General features: G+C 35.6%; 1 protein-coding gene across 1 annotated transcript; it reads left to right on the forward strand.

Moving 5' to 3' along the window:
* Window positions 1-1,795: 1,795 nt before the first annotated feature.
* LOC124156292 (digestive cysteine proteinase 1-like) lies at window positions 1,796-15,403 on the forward strand. The gene is made up of 11 exons (XM_046530750.1): window positions 1,796-1,922; window positions 2,008-2,187; window positions 2,264-2,436; window positions 4,599-4,703; window positions 5,188-5,338; window positions 5,801-5,993; window positions 7,245-7,462; window positions 11,111-11,211; window positions 11,328-11,459; window positions 14,277-14,463; window positions 15,037-15,403. The coding sequence occupies exons 1-11, from the start codon at window positions 1,871-1,873 to the stop codon at window positions 15,222-15,224; spliced, it is 1,680 nt and encodes a 559-aa protein (XP_046386706.1). The 5' UTR covers window positions 1,796-1,870; the 3' UTR covers window positions 15,225-15,403.
* Window positions 15,404-18,183: the final 2,780 nt, after the last annotated feature.

Below are 18,183 nucleotides of genomic sequence, written 5' to 3' on the forward strand. Positions count from 1 at the left end.
TCGACTCATTTTTGGTGGAGGACTTTTTCTTGTGCATTCCAGCTCCCGTCTTCGGGTCAGTAACAATTTTACCCACTTTGGAAATCCATAACTCGGAAAAAAGCCTTCTAATTATAACTGAACTATAGTAATAGCTTAATGGATTATAATGGATGAATAAATGGTGGGTGGCAGGAGTTTCTAGATCGAGAGAAGTGACATTGTCTCAGCTAGAATATCTTTCCTAAGAAAAATAAGTAAATAACTTGCAGAATATAAAGGGAAGTAAAGAATGTGAGCTGGATAAATGGCTGCACATGCTGTATACACTGTGATGCGACTTCCTCCTACCATTGCCAGCACAATGCTATTGAAGTGGTGTTATCCTGGGCAAAAAGATGGGTAGAGAAAAAAATGCCTCATTCAAGATGAAAGACCTTGAAGACATTAATCACCAGGTAGTATGTATCACTAAAACTTGAGAGATTGAGTATCATTCCTTCTTGGATTCTCTAAGTGCTACATATTTAAAATTTATTTTTACAGGTCATTGATGAAGTACATGAAGCAGGGCAGCATGTAATCAACTCATGGAACACTTGCAAGGTGAAGATTTTAAGAGAGAAATAGCTCAAGATAGCATTGTGGAACCACTATAGATTTGATTAAAAAAATGGATACAAAAGCAATAAAATGATATGTGTAGGTGGGTTTTCTATAAATGAAAAATTCAAATTTGTTCCATACTCAAAAAATCAAATAAATTCAGTTTGGGTAATGCCCTTTTCATGTGAAAATCAGAAGTTGTTATGGAGTGAATTGATGATTTAATTTTTTTCAGATTTTTAAACCGCTTCAAATAGAAGAGGTGCTATCATAGATCCTATACCCAGGTCATTTGGCTGAAGATAAATTTCACCATTAAATAGGTATTCATTCCTGCTTTACTCACAGTCTCACCATTACACTAATTCCACTCACCCTTCTCACCAGTCACCTGTTCTAACCACACTACATAAGTCTAAACCTTTATTGTCGTGGCATGTTTCAATTAACGATCACATGATGGGAAAAACTCATTGTATGTTATCTTTCACATACTGTGGACTTAGTGATTTTTATGAATTAGGAGTTGGAGGTGGGATTAATGTTTTTATCAATATTCTTATCTGTGATATTTTCCCGTAATGTCAAGTTGAGATTTCTACGATTGGTTAATGAAGAGTTTTTAGTGAAAATTTGGAAATTGTTATGCTTTGACTTTCGCAATTCAGACTTTAACCAGTAAAGTGAAAAGCTGAAACATTTGCTTATCTTGTCTCCATTAAGTTTACGGAAAGCCCATTTTTTGGCACACTCAGCAAAAGGATAGGGCTTTAAATCCTGCTATTTTTAGCTAATCTTCATACTGCAGGTAATTGAAAATGAGCTAATCTTATCTATTTGATAGAATGAGGCTGAAAGTCATTGATTAAGTGGTTATTTCAATAGCTTTAAATCATTTGGTGATGTGTATATTGTCTTTTACCTATATCTGAAGTAAGAAGCTGATAAATTTGGTAATCTTGTCTCCATTAAGTTGATGGAATAGCGATTTTTTTCAATACTCTTGGTGGAAAGGTTGGGCTTTAATTCCAGACATTTTTGGCTAATCTTAATGCTGCAGATAATTTAAAAAATGAGGTTAACTTATCTATTTGACGGAATGAGGTAGAACATAATCATTGAATAAGAGGTTATTTACACAGTTTTCAAGCATTTGATGATATGTAGATTGTCTTATCAGCCCATTGTCCATAGTCTTATAAATGGGGCTGGGATTTTAATGAATTAGTGTTCACTGCTTAATCTTGGATGTGGGCAATAATCATTGATTGAGTAGTGTGTGAAAATGTTGGTAAAATCTTTTTCAATTATCCCTTTGGGATATTATCTTCTCATTGGTAAGTAGCTATGGCTTTCTTAGGTAATTATTTAATTTTTGTGTTCTGAATAAAAGTTTAATTTTTATTTATTGTTACTTTGCAGGATATTGTGTGTGTGGGCACCCCTCTGCCTATGTAGGTGCTCAAAGTGACAGTGTTCCAGTTTTTAGTGACAAATACACTGCCAAAGGAGATATATATTTACCATTTGCTGATTTGCGGGAACCATTTACTGCATGGTATGATATAGATTCTCGTTCAAGTAGGATTGACTACTATGGTGGTAAGTATGGGAATAGAAATAAATGCCATTACCTATGCCTACTATTCTGGACTGGTCACAAAAAAAATATTTTCAGATATGGTAAAAACGTATCAGTTGGGTAACTTTAGAGAATTTGGGACATCAAGGAAAGTTGTACCAATGACTACAGAAACACAGTGGAACGTGCAAACATGTGTTGAAGTAAATGGCACCCAAAGCTCTCCTGTAACTCCTCAAGGCATTTTGCCTGATCTTACGGGATATAAGGTTGGTACCTCTGCATTGTTAAGAGAAATGAATAATCTCTTGTGAGAAGGTTAGCGATCCTATGTATAAGTTATTCTTTCCAGTGTTGAAGACTCTGGTATCAATTCAATGTTATGCATCATTTCCTGCTTTATAATATGTACATCATAATTGTAACTTATTGAGTATGATTGTCTACAGGACACAGGGAAAATGGGTCATTTAGACATACCCTGTATATATTCTTCGATAGAGTTATATAATTTTGTGTATAAAAGTTGCCTCACTATAGATTTTGAGGCCATGAATGCCATTAATGCCTCTTATCTCTATGTATTGGTAATTTATTATACCAACATGGACCCACAGTTTTTGGTTCCTTTGAGGCTGATTTAACCCTTAGGCTGTGGGAACGTTTTTAAACAGTCTGCATGGTGAGTTCGGGGAAAACGTTTCTCTATGTTTGACCAGATTTTCTTACCACTCGCAGCCTTTCCTCAAGATTTTATTGCCGTCCTTTCCACGGTTGCTTGAACTCGGCCCTACCTAGAGGCAGAGAGCACAAAGGCATCTTTCGAGGACTTGGCACCCTCACTACGGGGAGCGCTTCCTGGATTATCCCTTCTCCCAGAGAGAGAAAGCTCCCTGCTCTCTGCTGTGCATTCACAATGAAAACAATTCCAACAAATCCTTGCATTTCCTAGGAATTTATCTTGCTGTTGTCCATTAGTCGGGGAAACTTATTTGAATGCATTGGCCTCTCTTTCTTATACTATTGGTGGTGGGTCTTCCATCCCTGCATAATTACCAAAGACATATTATATTCATGATCTGTCTTCAGGGGGTAGAGTGGGCAGTCTCGGATTATGGGGGTCCACTGCCTGCTAGACACACGCCCAAGATCGACGGAAAAATAGCTTCCCCGCTCATGTCTCGCACACATTGACAGCAAAATTTTGACGCTCCCGCAGCGAGGAAGGGTTAATGCAAGTTAAATTGTGATGTAGGTCATCACGGTTCCTGGTGCAATAATAATGTAAATCAGAATTTTTCATCCGCTCCTTTAAATTTGATTTACCCCGTGTGTCATGGGCTGTTCTACTTTCGTGGCTATCAATACAGTTGGTATGGCCCAGTGATTGGAAATCCATGTGATTGTAATCTTTTGTTGAATTACTTCTTGTGAATAGGTATATTGAGGTAATTTGTATCCTTTCCTTTTCTCATGCATATAAGGGGGTGACATGAGAGTTATGGCAAGTTCCTTAGTTGAGGTAACAGGGGAATATTGCTTGATGAACAAATAGATAAAACCATGTTAAGTGATGGATACCTTTACTACTTTGGATTTTGTGAAATTTCCCCCTCCTCCTGTTTCCGCATAACATCAATTAACGAGTGGTCTTCACCCCTGAAATTAATTATCTGAACACAGAATAATAACATTAATAATAATATTTATTTGCCTAGCGATCAAAAATACAAAATGAGAGCAGTACATATGTACTACAATGATATAAGGCATGTCAAAAACAATGAAAATAACCATACAAAGATACATACAATTCAAAACAATAAAAGCCATTAATTATGATTGTACAAAAAAAATTAAGTTAAAAAGAGTCATCCAAGAACCCATCACTGAGTAATACATTTTATTTAAAAGAAACTTTTTTAAGCTACTTTTGAATTTTATCATCAACTCGGTTCAAGCTCACGAGGAAGATTTTTAAACAGATGGAGACCCATGTTAGATGGCCCCAATGCTGTTTTTTTTTAGTTATTACATAGGGAACATGAATATCATAACATCTTCTGGTGGAGTAGCAGTGGATGTCAGAGTTGAGAGTAAAATCTTTTAAGAGACCTTGGACATAGAGAGTGGCATACATAATGTATACACAGGGTAAGGACAGGATTTTAAAGTTTGCTAAACAGTGGCCGAGAGGGTGTTCGCAGGCCAGCTTGAGCAATGATTCTGATAATTCTTTTTTTTAATTTTAAACATTTTTACAGCGGAAGGAGAAGATATCCCCAGAGAAGTATACTGTAGGTAATATGGGAAGAAAACAAGCCAAAGTAGAGAGTAAGAAGGATATCAGTAGTAACAGTACGACAGATGGTATAGTGAGGTAAACTGAGTAAACATTCATTATGAACTTATCTCTAATCTTACTTTGCAGAAAATTGGATCTGAAATTGTAAATGGAGTTAATTGTGAAAAATGGCGTCTGGTGTACTCATTTGAAGATAAAGTCAATACATACACTATGTGGGTTACTTACAAGGTAACTATTATTTAGTGCAGTATGAATAACTTTATGGTCAGTCAGCAGTGTGAGCAAATGGTATCTTAATATTTTACATTGATAGTAAGCCCCATAAGGGGCCCCAACTGTCTATTAAGCATATAGTATAGCACTTTCACTTTATTTGCAATTATGAATTGGAAGTTTTACAAACAGAATCAGATAATCACTATTATCAAACTCATAAACTGATGGTTTTTAAGTGAATGTAAGGAGTTAAATTTGAAAATAAATCTGAAAAAAGTCCAAATATATTTCTTATTGTGTAAAATTGAAGATGGATATATTTACATTCAGCATTTTCTAAGAGTTGAAATGTTTTCTTGATAAATGAACTTAACTATTACTGCTGGTGCTGAGATTGAAAAGGCTTAGTTTCAGATTACTTTTTCATCATCAGTTCATGAATTTGACCAGCTCTATCTTAAATGCTTTATTTATATGCTATATTCCAATATCTCAGGAATTCAATGGAGTTTTGGAACCCGTACCAATTCGCTATGAGGTAACAGGAACCAATCCAGTATTGGGAGCTCACTATGACCACTATTACCTGAACTATGAAGATTACATCTCTGGTAGCCCTGATCCTGATGTGTTCAAATTAGATGAAAGTGAGTATAAAATTTCAATTAAAAATAAACCATACCTATTGCATTATCTGCATGGAAATGTATGAAAGGCACCCATTGCTCTTTAGCTCCATGAAGAATGTATATTTATTGAACTGTTACATACTTAATTAAATGTATAGGGGCTCAAGCACCACTATCTCCAAAGATAGCAAAAAGACTCAAAGAAACCTTTCTGCAACTGTAACTCACTTCATTTCAGTTTAACATTATAAAAGTCTGTTAATTGAAAATAACTTTTTGTTGATTCATTTATTATTCTCTTGTGCACATGTGCTTAGTTATTTATAGAATGATCCTCAAATATAGGTATATATACCATTGAGTATGAAAATGTTTTCTGTGTACCATGTTATTTTTTAGTTACATCCATATTCAAGAGTATGGATATGTTATGTCTATGTGAGCAATCGGTCTCAGGCATTCAATGCTTGTTTTTTTTAGGCATGACTTGCCGAGATTTCCCTGGTCCAGGAGTCGATCGGACCTCTATTTTCAACCCAATGAAAGAATTTATTCACAATGATGATTCCCACATCAAAACTTCTTTTGAAGAGTTCAAACAAACCCACAATAAGCAGTATAATGATGACGAAGAGCATCATCATAGATTGAATGTCTTTCGTCAGAACGTGAGGTATCTAGGCAAAATTCATTCATGGTTATTTCATAACAGTCTCTTCATATGAGGCCACACAATGCTGACTGTGGCAGCCAAAGCACAGATGATTTTAACAATGCTTTGCTACGTGAGGTATGAATAAGAGGCACCACAAATTGGTGGCCTTGGCGGCCTCATGTGAAATGAGTGTTAGCCATTAAAAATAAGTGTGATCACTCACCTGGCGGTATTATTGTGGTATTCTTCTTATGAGGAGATTGGATTGTTGATTTCTTACTGTGTATCAAGGCTATTAAATGGTTCAAGTTTTGGCACTAAAGAAATAATCTGAAACTCTATATTATTATTGACTGGAATTAGAGCAAGTTCTATATCATGATCCAGTAATTAAGACTTAAACCCAAGCCTAGTCATATTTTGCTGTTTCAAGTGCAGAATTTCCTACAATTTTGTGATTTAAGTAATGACTATACATAGTCTAATTAGAATTAATATATGTATGTATTTGTATTTTAAATATTTGATAGAGGGTAGAGATAGTAAATAAGCATAAATTCTGTATTTGATTACTTTAAATTAAAGTGACTAATGAATGTAGTTATTACAAGACAACAACAAGTGTCACAATGGATTGTGAGTAAAAGCCTCCAAGGAGTTGCAGTGGTGAAATTGGGGTCAAAACCACCAGTCCCATAATAAGTCATGGGCGACTTCCACGGGTGCATTGTAGGGACTGGAAGCATGAGGGTGGTAAAAGCTGTATTTATTCTTTAAATTGCAGTGAGAAGAGTTAAATGATATTTCCCAACACTTGAACTAATGATATAAAATGTGATTACTCAGCTTGTTTTGGCAGGATTTGATGAGGAGGAAGAGGTTTACGAGCAATAAGTATCCTCTGTGAAGCAAAAATGCTATCTCACATAAAGATTGTTCGATTGTGTGGCACCCTACGTAGCCAAAGACAATCAGTTAACTTCCTCACTCAGAAAAATCAATTATTTGGACATTTTGCAAATATGTACAAGGTTTTTTACTTGGTCCCTGGTTATAGTTTCTTGTTGCCCTCTTCTCTTCTTTCCTTTCTTTTGTCAGTATTTTAGTGAAAATGTGAGGATTACATACATACAGTGATAGTTTCTACTATATAATAGATTTCTTTATTTGATGGTAAATTATCTAGAAGGCTTGAAAAAATTAGAATCATGGACTTGTTTCACAGGTATGGTGTCCCTAATTATTAACAATTCGAAATTGTCTTTTCAGGTTTATCTCATCCAAGAATAGGGCAAATTTAGGTTTTCAGCTTAAAGTCAATCATTTAGCTGATCTGACTGATGAGGAGAGAATGGCGCTTAAAGGATGGCGTTATACAGGTGAATACAACGGTGGCCTACCTTTCCCAGAAGTTTCACCATCTGAACTGAGAGATATTCCATCAACATTAGACTGGCGGATATATGGAGCTGTAACACCTGTTAAAGGTAGTCTACTATTTAATACCAAATTCCTGAATCTACATAGATATATTTATATTTTTTTATTCCTTGTCTGTTTACAAACCTTTAATAATACAAAATAAAGTTTTAGAATATCACCCCTCGCAGCTCTGACCCTTGGACTGTGGGAACATTTTTATACATTTTGCATGCTGACTGTGGAAAAAATGCATTTCAACGTTTGACCATTACTTGACTACCTTTTTAAGTTTCTCAAAATTTTTATTGCTAACTGGGTAGAGCCCAAGTGCACTTTCCCTCACTGTATGGATTACTAATCAAGCTTAACTCTCCCTGGCCATCCCAGAAAAACAAAACATTTAAAAACGTTCCCTCTGTCTAAGGTTAGAGCTCCATTTGAATGAAATATTTTATTTCAAATGCCAATAAATTCTTATGCATTTATGTTGAATGTATATAGGGAAGCAAGCATAAACCTTAAAAATTGAATTAAACTTTTCACTTAAAGTCATTAGGGTTAATTTCTTAGCTATAAAATGAACTCATATGCAACTTTATAGAATGATATTTTTTTAATCACAATTAATTATACCAATAAGACTTTCATCAGTCCATGATGTGAAAGTGGGGATATATTCGCAGTGGAATAAGAAATGGAATCAGGTTAGATTATTCATGGAATGTATTAAGAAATTTCCTCTACAGCCATGTTGGAGACAAAAAATGTATCCAAATGTTCTCCATTTTGAGTCATTGTATGGATTTAAGTTTCCTCTCCAAATTTATTTCATGATCCTTTTTTATAAGAGTAGTTAGTTTTAGTTAGTAGTAGTGGTTATCAGCAACCCCCTTTTAACGCGTTTCTTCATGTACCTCTATACCTGTGATTCTGTGAATGGTGGAAGAATTTGGTGAGTGTGATGTTGTGGGGTACACCATTACTTTATGCTTTCCTCCCACTTTTAGTTTTGATAATACCTATTTCACCAGGAATAGATAACAATTGGAATATTGAAATACCTGTTTAAGAAATATAAATTGGTTAATGATCATAGTAGCTATGTCCCTATATTAGTCATATCAATTAGAATCTCAAATAGCAGTGCAATACACCTTTGAAATTCACCAATTTTCACTCAACAGGCCGTGGCATGATTTTGTGATGGCTGAGTAATTATGACTGAACTCGACAATTCGTCAATGAGCATAGCTATTCTCAGCTGTAGGTTTCTGGTTACTATGCCAGAGTGTGGGCTCTTTGATAATTTCTCCGTTAAATATTTAGAATGGGAAATGGCTCACTTGCAGCCAACCAATCAAGGCCAAACACAGAAGCCATTTTGCAGGGCTCTAATATCATAGTGATTACATTAATCATTCAAGTGGAAAAATTGCTGAGGTGACCTTTGAATCTACATTGCTGTTTAGTGCTTAATTCAATTGGACCCATGCCTTAGCCCACCTGGCTAAAGAAATTGCTAACTGGACCTTTGAACTGCATTAGATTTCTATATATAAGGGCCTAAACTTGACATTAGAATTTTTTTCATGAACTTAAGAATATGCGAGATACGACCATAGAAAACACCAGTGAGTTGTACACCTTCCCATCCCAAAAATCCTTGGGAGATAGCTAAGAGCTAGGTCTTCAGTGAAATAGGGGCGCAGCTAGGAATGAAGGCTATAGGGGGGGTTTCAGGTGCAAAATACTGGAGTGCCTGAGGGTGTGGAATACCCGCCAGGGTAAGTGGGAGGTGCGGGGGCCCTCCCCTAGAAAATTTTTCAGATAAATGGCTCAAAATGGTGAGTTTTACGGCCTTCTGAGGGATATTTTATTAATACAGTAAAACCTCTTTACATCGTAATGGAAGGGACCAAAATTTGGGAAATTTGATGTATGGAGGTTCAATATAGAGAGGTTTTAGTGATAGGCACAATCTTTTTCATATCCTTTGGAAATGAAAGGCACTACTGTCTTTTAAACCATTATAGGTATTTATGTGTTAAAACACACATGCATGCATCAGTGAACGTATATTTATTATTTGATAATTACAGAAAGCGAGCGCTATCGCATGATTTTTACCATGATTCGGGAGAAAATTATGTGATCTCTCTCAATTCAACAGTCACTTAAAATGATTGGGGTAGTTGGATACCTTTTTTCTTATTTACTGTTAGGTATGCTCTCATATTGAACAAAATGGCCGCAACCAATGATTAACCTGAAAATTACAGCATGATAAGGTATATAATAAAAAAAAGAGTAATATAAAAGAGTAAAAAGGTATATAAATAAAAAACATTTATTGCTGAAAATGTCATTCCATGTACGTGATCGCAGCTGCATTAATGGTCTCAAGTTGTCTCGGTACAATTTGCGGAGGTAGTTAGGCGGTCTCCGGAGTATCTCCTTGGTATGATAAGTGGAGGTTTTACGATATAAAGAGGTTCACTACAAAGAGGTTTGCCTATAAATTTACATGTAAATCTGACGGGACCGTAGGGGTGGTATGATGTATGGAGGTTTATGATGTAAAGAGGTTCACTACATAGAGGTTTTACTGTATTTACACTATTCTATAAGTAATATTAATCCAATTAAGTGAAATGTAAACTAAAAAATTTCTCTGAGCTCTGGGGGGGTTTATGCCCCACAACCCCCCCTCGCTGTGCCTCTGATGTGAAACACCCAAATTTTGTAATTATGTATGTAGCCTTGAATGTAGAGAAGGCTGAGAAATCTTTTCCATTCGCCTCTCCAATTCAAAAAATAGATTTGCCCAATAAAATGCTGTAAATTAATCTACCATTGCCCCCTTATAAGAAAGTTACAGTATTTTTATGCAGAATTAGTTAAATTGATCCACAGATTCACCTTAAGAGAAGAATTTTATGCTACTAGGCTACCCCGCAAGAGTTTGTGAATATGAAATAATTTTATCTGAGGGATATAGCTAGGCATATTTTTCATATCATTATATAAAAATGAGTGGAGTAGTTGCAACTTCTTGGGATAATATGTGGTGGTTTCCCTTTGGCTTCCACATCTCAGTACTACAGCTGTAAAAGTAAATATTACCAAGCCCTAAATTAAATGTGTGTCACTGTGATAACCACTTTAGTCTCCACCTTCATATGTATGAAGAAGAACTGCTGCTCTCCACCACCGGTGATGAGAGGCGAAGTAGTCAGTAACCTCCTGTCACCATGTCATGGCATCTTCACAGGTTTTGCTAACCTTACCCAACAATAGACCAATATCTCTTCAGCATGGCATCACTTTTTGTCCACAATTACTTATTAGATGAGTGAATGTGCTTATTTCAGGGCTAGACTATATATCTAGAGATCGACCTTCCATCCACAAGCTGGTGGATGTGCTTGAAAGCTTACCCATGAGATTTTTCATGTATTCTGTTTAAAAGGCAATTTGAAAAATGTTAAGTATATCTTCACTATTAAAAGCTCTCATGTCATACTTAAAATTTAAATTTTTTAGAAATTTAAATTAATGTAACATGTTGGCCATAGCCAAATACCGTCATTAATATAATTCCAAATTCTCATATTTTAGAATTAACAAGCTAGTATTCATAATTTGAATCCAAATATCAGTTAACCTTTGGTCTATTTCCTTGTATTAAAATAATGCTATTTTTATCATTAAAGATCAAGCAGTTTGTGGGTCATGCTGGAGCTTCACAGCCACTGGAACAGTAGAAAGTGCTTATTTCTTGAAGTATGGAAAACAAATAAGTCTCTCTCAGCAGGTTCGTTTCAAGAAATTTTGTGCACTTAGGGATACATACTGACTTCTTATATTTTTTAAGTACAGTAACTACTTGATGAACCTAAGAAAAAGCAACTTTTTATGTAATATTTTTAGGCCTTGATAGACTGCACTTGGGGGTTTGGTAATGATGGATGTAATGGTGGACAAAATTACCGTGCATTTGAATGGATGATGGAGCATGGGGGTACACCTACAGATGCTGAGTATGGACCATACTTGGGACAGGTATGAATCAATCCCTCTGAGTCATGATCATACAAAACTATCATGCCAAAATATATCCTCACCTAACTTATGGCATCATCTTTTGGGGTAATGCTAGCTGCTGCCACAAAGTTTTCTCTATGCAGAAACGTGCAGTGAAAGCCATGGCCAGAGTTTCTATGCGATCACCTGGCTTACCTCTTTACAATGATCTGAAAATACTAACATTCCCATCACTGTACATACTCAACTGTGCCTCTTTTGTTAAGAATAACCCTGATTACTTTCCAAAAAATAGTTCTCTCCATAATCACGCTACCAGAACCACCATTGACATTCACCTCAAAGACTACCCTAGCACTTTCTGCCAAAAAGGACCCCTTTTCTCCCTATCAAAAATATACAACAAACTACCATATGATATCAAATGTCTTCCACCTACACCATTCAAGAATGCTTCGAAGAAATATTTAATGGAAAACAACTACTACAGCCTGAAGGATTTTATGTTGGGCTCTGAGTAATCTTTGCCCATCAACCACAAAAATTGCAACTTTTTCCTTTTAACTGTAAAAATTGTAAATATTATATCACTTCATTTATTTGTAACTATTGCTTTAATTATTTACTTTATTTTGATGACTTCCAACGTCACCGGAACATATGTGATCTCTATGAACAATAAAAAATTATTATTATTATCACAGATACATGGCCTGAGCCTTGCTACACATGCTATAAATGGATGATCACTTTCCTATAGCGATGCCAAAAATTTTTGAGTGAGTTGACTTGGCTTGAGACAGTTTTATTATTCCAGAAGTTAAGAAAACACACTCCAAGGCTTAGTACAAAAAATCCACTCCAAGGCTCAATTAAAATATTAATTCGCATGAATTCTACACACGAGCAATTTATGAAAGAAAAACTATATGTTCTTAGATGAGTAAAAAGCCCTTTAAATCATTTGCTTTGCATTTTTGACTCCTTGATTAGTGCTTAATTACATTACATTACTTTTTTTATTGATATCTTAAGGTAAAATTATCTTCAATAAATCAAAAAATATTACCTACGACACTATCATTGCGTCCCTCTGCATTTTGTGCTTGAAATTACATTCTCAAATTATATCATAGATACCCCCTCCATTTTCACAAGTCTTTCTCTTTAATTGAGCTTTATTTTCACCTCCCAAGACATGTTGTTTCATTATTTAAGTTTACATTAATTTTGCACACTAAAAACTGACAAATAATTTTTTCCGAGGATAAGCTTTTTTATAAGTTTTTCATAAAATATTGAAATACACAGTAACATTAATGCATTCAATTAGGCATATCACGTCTGAAAAATTACAAGTCAACCCTCATTGTCGGTTGTAATGTTTTGTTGTTTTCTGGCGAACAATAGCATTAAAGATTTCTCGGGTTTTGCTCTGGGTCAGGTCTTCCATGTCTCCTTCCAATGCTTCGATAAGCAAATTGCCCATCATATTCAGGGATCCCTTAAGACAATTGGCGAGTAGCTTATCGAACCGTTGGAAGAAGAAATGGAGGGCCTAACCCGGTGTCAAACCTGAGAAATCTTTACTGTTCATTGTCAGTTGTCCTGAACACATTAATCTTGGAAACACTCATGCAAGCCCGCTCACTCACCGAGCAAATTTTCCAAGGGAAAAAATTTCCACATAGGTCTCAATTACACAATCAGGCTAAAAATAAAATTAAGAAATGTACATTCATACTAATGATCCTAGTGGATTTTCTCAAATGAACAAAATTCTGCATGGGACTCATGCACACACATACACACAGTTTTTAAATTTTTTGCTTACGACAGTGACCCAGTCACACAATTGAAATAGGCAAAAATAATAAAATTAAGAAATGCACTCCTTGTGGATTTTCTCTAAAGAACAAAATTGCGCGTGAGACTCACTCTAAAACTAGGGATAATCAAAAATATAGCGATTGACAATCATTCTGTAGCATCGTAAAAGTATATTGTAAATGCTGTGTAAATTGTTTTTAACTAAGGCACTTTTTTCAGTATGCTTATATATATATAATACGATAATATCTCTAACGAAAACATCATAAATATTTGATGGCTCTGATTATAATAAGTCAGTGATAAAAAATCAGCCTCTCAAATGTCATTCTTCAATTGAATTTTGAGAATATGTATCAGACTTTTCTTATATATGGCTCCTCGCTTTCCTTATCCATTAGTTAAACTTTTTTTTGGATCAGAATGCCTTGCAGATTATTTTATATATCGTATTTCAATTGCATTTTTGTATTGCGAAATCTATCACAAAAGTTTGTCTGGGAGGACTGAGCATTGGTTACCAAATCAATGGAGTCTTTCATGAGCTCATACAAGTACAGAGGCAGCAAGAATATGAAATGTAAAGCAATTTAAATTTAAAGGTAATAGGTATTGATACGTCAATGAAACTGGTTTGGGGGATCTGCACTATCTAAATACTTATGAATTGCGTATTCGTAATATGAAAATGTGATAAAGAGCCCATGTTTTTGATAGCAATGATTCAATTTGAAATAAATGTAAGTAATAGATAGGGGCAGTCATTTTCTACCATCAGAATTGTCAGTTTTTTAAACCTCAATTGAACATAAGAGGACAGATCTCCTCCACTCTGTTATCAGCTGATATTTTCACTGTTCTTGTCTTTTACAACCTTCATCACTTGTTTTATGTATATTATGTGTGAGGTTTCTTTTCTGTTCTTTCCATACACTTGTTATTTAATGGCTATCTTCATCAAATCAATAAGAAGGTCAATTGATTTAAAAGCAAATTTATTCTCAGGATGGGTATTGCCATGCAAATAGCACTACTTTAGTGGCTCCAATAACTGGGTATACAAATGTAACTACAGATGTGGATATTTTCAAATATGCCCTTGCAACTCAAGGACCAATATCAGTTTCAATTGATGCTGGTGGCAAGGAATTTGATTTTTACTCACATGGAATACATTACAATCCTACCTGTGGTAAGTAGCTTCTTAATTGTGATAATACATGCTGACAGTTATATTTTTAGCCTAGTATTTTCTAAAGAATCTAAGTTCTCATGGTATGATTTAAAAATACAGCTAGAACTTGCAGTGCCTTACATTGCATTTTGAGTTCTTAAAAGGGACAGAGTGAGGTGAAGCATCGTCATTCTTTTAATTTTAAAACTCAACCAGTAGAGCATAAATATTTATTTATTAAAATTCCCACAATTTTAGAAGATAATGGAAATTTTACATGTAGGCATTGATAGTAATAGAGTTAAGTCATTCTGTCACACTAACAAAAAATAAGAAAAGTAAATGTTACCCTCTTACATCCAAATTTCATTGGTAACCCTTATCATGGTGGTGTCCCCTTCCTTTTTCCTACCCTTCATCCTACCTCCTCATGGCTTCAGGGAAAAAAGGCTCAAAAGCCTAATCCCAGGTGTGTATCCCTGTGGGCCCTGGATTTCCATTGCTACTGTAGCTTAGGGTGAATAATTTCTATGTTTCTCTATAACTCTCCTTTCTAAAGATGATGAACTCTATTTTTTCCTAACGTTATAGGTAATAAATTTGAAGACTTGAACCATTCTATTCTTCTTGTTGGATATGGGGAAATTAATGGTGAGCCTTACTTGCTGGCAAGAAATTCATGGTCCACATTCTGGGGCAATGATGGCTACATTCTAATGTCTCCAAAGGATAATAACTGTGGCATAATGACCATGGGTACATATGTAAGTGTTAAGTAGCCAGAATGACACATATCTATTCATCAATATGTAGGGATTATTCCCTATTGTTTAAGGAAGAAAAGCCATCTACAGCCTAAAAAGTTGATGAGCCATTATATGCCTTATGAACTTATGCTCATCATCTGAACATGATTGTCCAAGGATTTTTTTATGTATTCCATAATAAAATATGTTTTTTAAGAATGTTTCTTTTTTAACCCCTCAATGCCGTCATGTGCACCCAGTACGCACCCTTTAAATTTCGTATGTCGCCGTCATGCGTACCCAGTACGCTGCCTGAACTACTGTCTTTTAGAATTTTTCTCCGCCATATGTTACATTTTAAATTGAAACTAATTGCTCTATATTTTGAAGGAATGTTTTTCTTTCCAATAAAATATTCAAAATGTTTATATGACTTCAGTCTTTTTTGTAATGTTACGATGAAAATACATTTAAAACCAGCGAGTTGATGAATTTAGTCTAAAAAATCCCGTCTCTCTTCAGTTGTACTGTGTTGAAAAATGCTGCCTATTTTGCTATTGAGGCATCAAGAAGGGTCAGCTCCTTTAGCGTAAGATACTATATCTTCCTAATTAGCTCACTGCCTTCTATCTGTCTTCTCCTTGCGTGTCATCACCTCTAGCCCCAAGTGTGTTTGGTCCGCCGCATCTGTCCTAAGCGAAGGGGCCATGTGCTTCGCCCTGCGTTTCTTTGTTTATTCTTTCAGCAATCACAGTAGTCAACAAAGATAAGAGACCCTCTGAACAGTCAGCATATACTGGGACCCCTTGAGATATTTTCTCAACTTGTGATAGAATTTCTAAACCACACATTTCACCAGAACCATTCTTGCTTCGTGGTGTTCTTTCAACTAGTATGTCAGAATTCTCCTCGTGTGTAGTTCCAGTGAGTGGCTATTTTTACAGTAAGGGATCCCTATCATGGCTTCAACTAGTAGAAAAAGATTGCATTGAATTCCAAGTGACGAAGAAATAATAGAAGAATTACTTGCAGTGATTCAGACAAAAGTGTAAGTTTGGAAAGTGATGGATAAAATTATATCAATGATCGCTCTTTTGAAAATGACAAACTATAACTTATTTACGACGAAATTGAAGATACTGATGGAGCGGAAAGCTTTGTGTGGGAGGGAATGAGAAATTACAAAGGTAACAGAGAACCATTTGTAGGTGGTTTTGGACCTCAAGACGAAGCCAAAAATTTGTCCAACGCTGTAGATATTTTTCAGTTATTTTTTTATGAAGAATTCATTCACACTATTGTTCTAGAAACAAATCGTTATGCTGAGCAACAGATTTCATCAGGTGATCCCACACTTTCAAGGAAGTCGAGAATAACCGCTTGGAAACCAGTGACAGAACAAGAGTAATACATAACACTTGGACTATTCATGCTCATGGGAACTGTGCAGAAGCCAATATTACGGACATACTTTTCGAGAAAGAGAGTGATATCTACCCCAGCTTCCGGAAATTTAATTTCAAAGGACCGATTTGAGATCATTTGTACATTTATTCATTTCCACAATAATGAAGATAATAATCAACAGATTCCTCCGCATCTAAAAAAATCTTTCCCATTATTTCACACCTAAATGAAAAATTTCATACATTTTTTACCAAACTGCAACATTTCAATTGACAAATCATTGACACCATGGAAGGGCAGGCTATCCTTCAAGCAATACATTCCTCTGAAGGCATCAAAGTTTGGGATCGAGACCTATGAGCTTTGTGATGCAAATACCGGCTACCTGTGGTCATTTCTGGTGTATACTGGTAAAGACACAATATTTCACTTGAAAATCACTCCAGATAACTCAAACAAGACAACAGAAATAATTTTAAACCTGGTTGAACCACTGCTAAATCAAGGACGCTATGTTTGGATGGACAATTTTTATAATTCTCCTTCTCTTGCAAAACTGCTGAAATGTAAGTACAGGATTGACTGTGTTGGAACGTTGAGGTTGAATCGCAAGGATGTCCCAATATACGTAAAGGAGAAGAAACTGCAGAGGGACGAAATATGTGGATGCCACTCTGGGCCTTTTGCTGTTTTCAAAGGAAGGGACAAAAAAATTGTCTCAATGATATCCACATTCCACAATGATGAAATGGGAACGGTATTGAAAGGCAAAAAAGAGATTCGGAAGCCTGTTTGTGTGATAGATTAAAATAAATTCATGGGTGGGGTGGATGTCAAGGACCAGTAACTACATACCTACCTAACAGAAAGAAAACGCCACAACAAGTGGTATATGAAGTTACTTAGGGGAATATTGAATTCCGCAGTCCTAAATTCATATCATTCATAGGGAAAATATGGATAATTGTTTAAATATGCAACCCTATATGGACAGTTTGCAGGGGCGGATCCAGGATTTCTTTCTGGGAGGGGCACAAGCAAGGCCTCATCCAGGATTTTGTTCAGGGGGGGCACAAGGATACCTTGTTATACAAAACGAATGAAATGACAATGGGACCGTATTAAAAATCGAGCATATTTTTAAGGGTCTGGGGGGGGCACGTGCCCCCCCCATGGATCCGCCTATGACAGTTTGTACAAGGCCGTCACTCCTTAGACAATTTAGTGCCAAGAATCACCAAGAGAAATCTCCTGAGGAGAATTCCTGCAACTGGGAAGAAATCAAAGACTCAAAAGAGGTGTGCAGTTTGTGCCAAGCATGGGAAAAGGAGAGACACCTTCTATACTGGTATGAACAATGTGCAGTGGGGTTATGCTTGGATTGCTTCGAACCAAATCAAACGAAGCAGAATTACTAAGGTAAATTCATTTGAATATTTCCATATTGTAGTTTGAAACAACAAAACGTAATTACCTATACGAAATGACTCGGTAATGATAGAACACAGTCGAAGAAATGCGTGAACTCATGAATTTTCATGATGGTGGAACAGGTAATCATATCGTAAATATCCAATCGATTAGG

The sequence above is a fragment of the Ischnura elegans genome, chromosome 3 (genome assembly GCF_921293095.1).
Source record: "Ischnura elegans chromosome 3, ioIscEleg1.1, whole genome shotgun sequence".
Classification (NCBI taxonomy): Eukaryota; Metazoa; Arthropoda; class Insecta; order Odonata; family Coenagrionidae; genus Ischnura; species Ischnura elegans.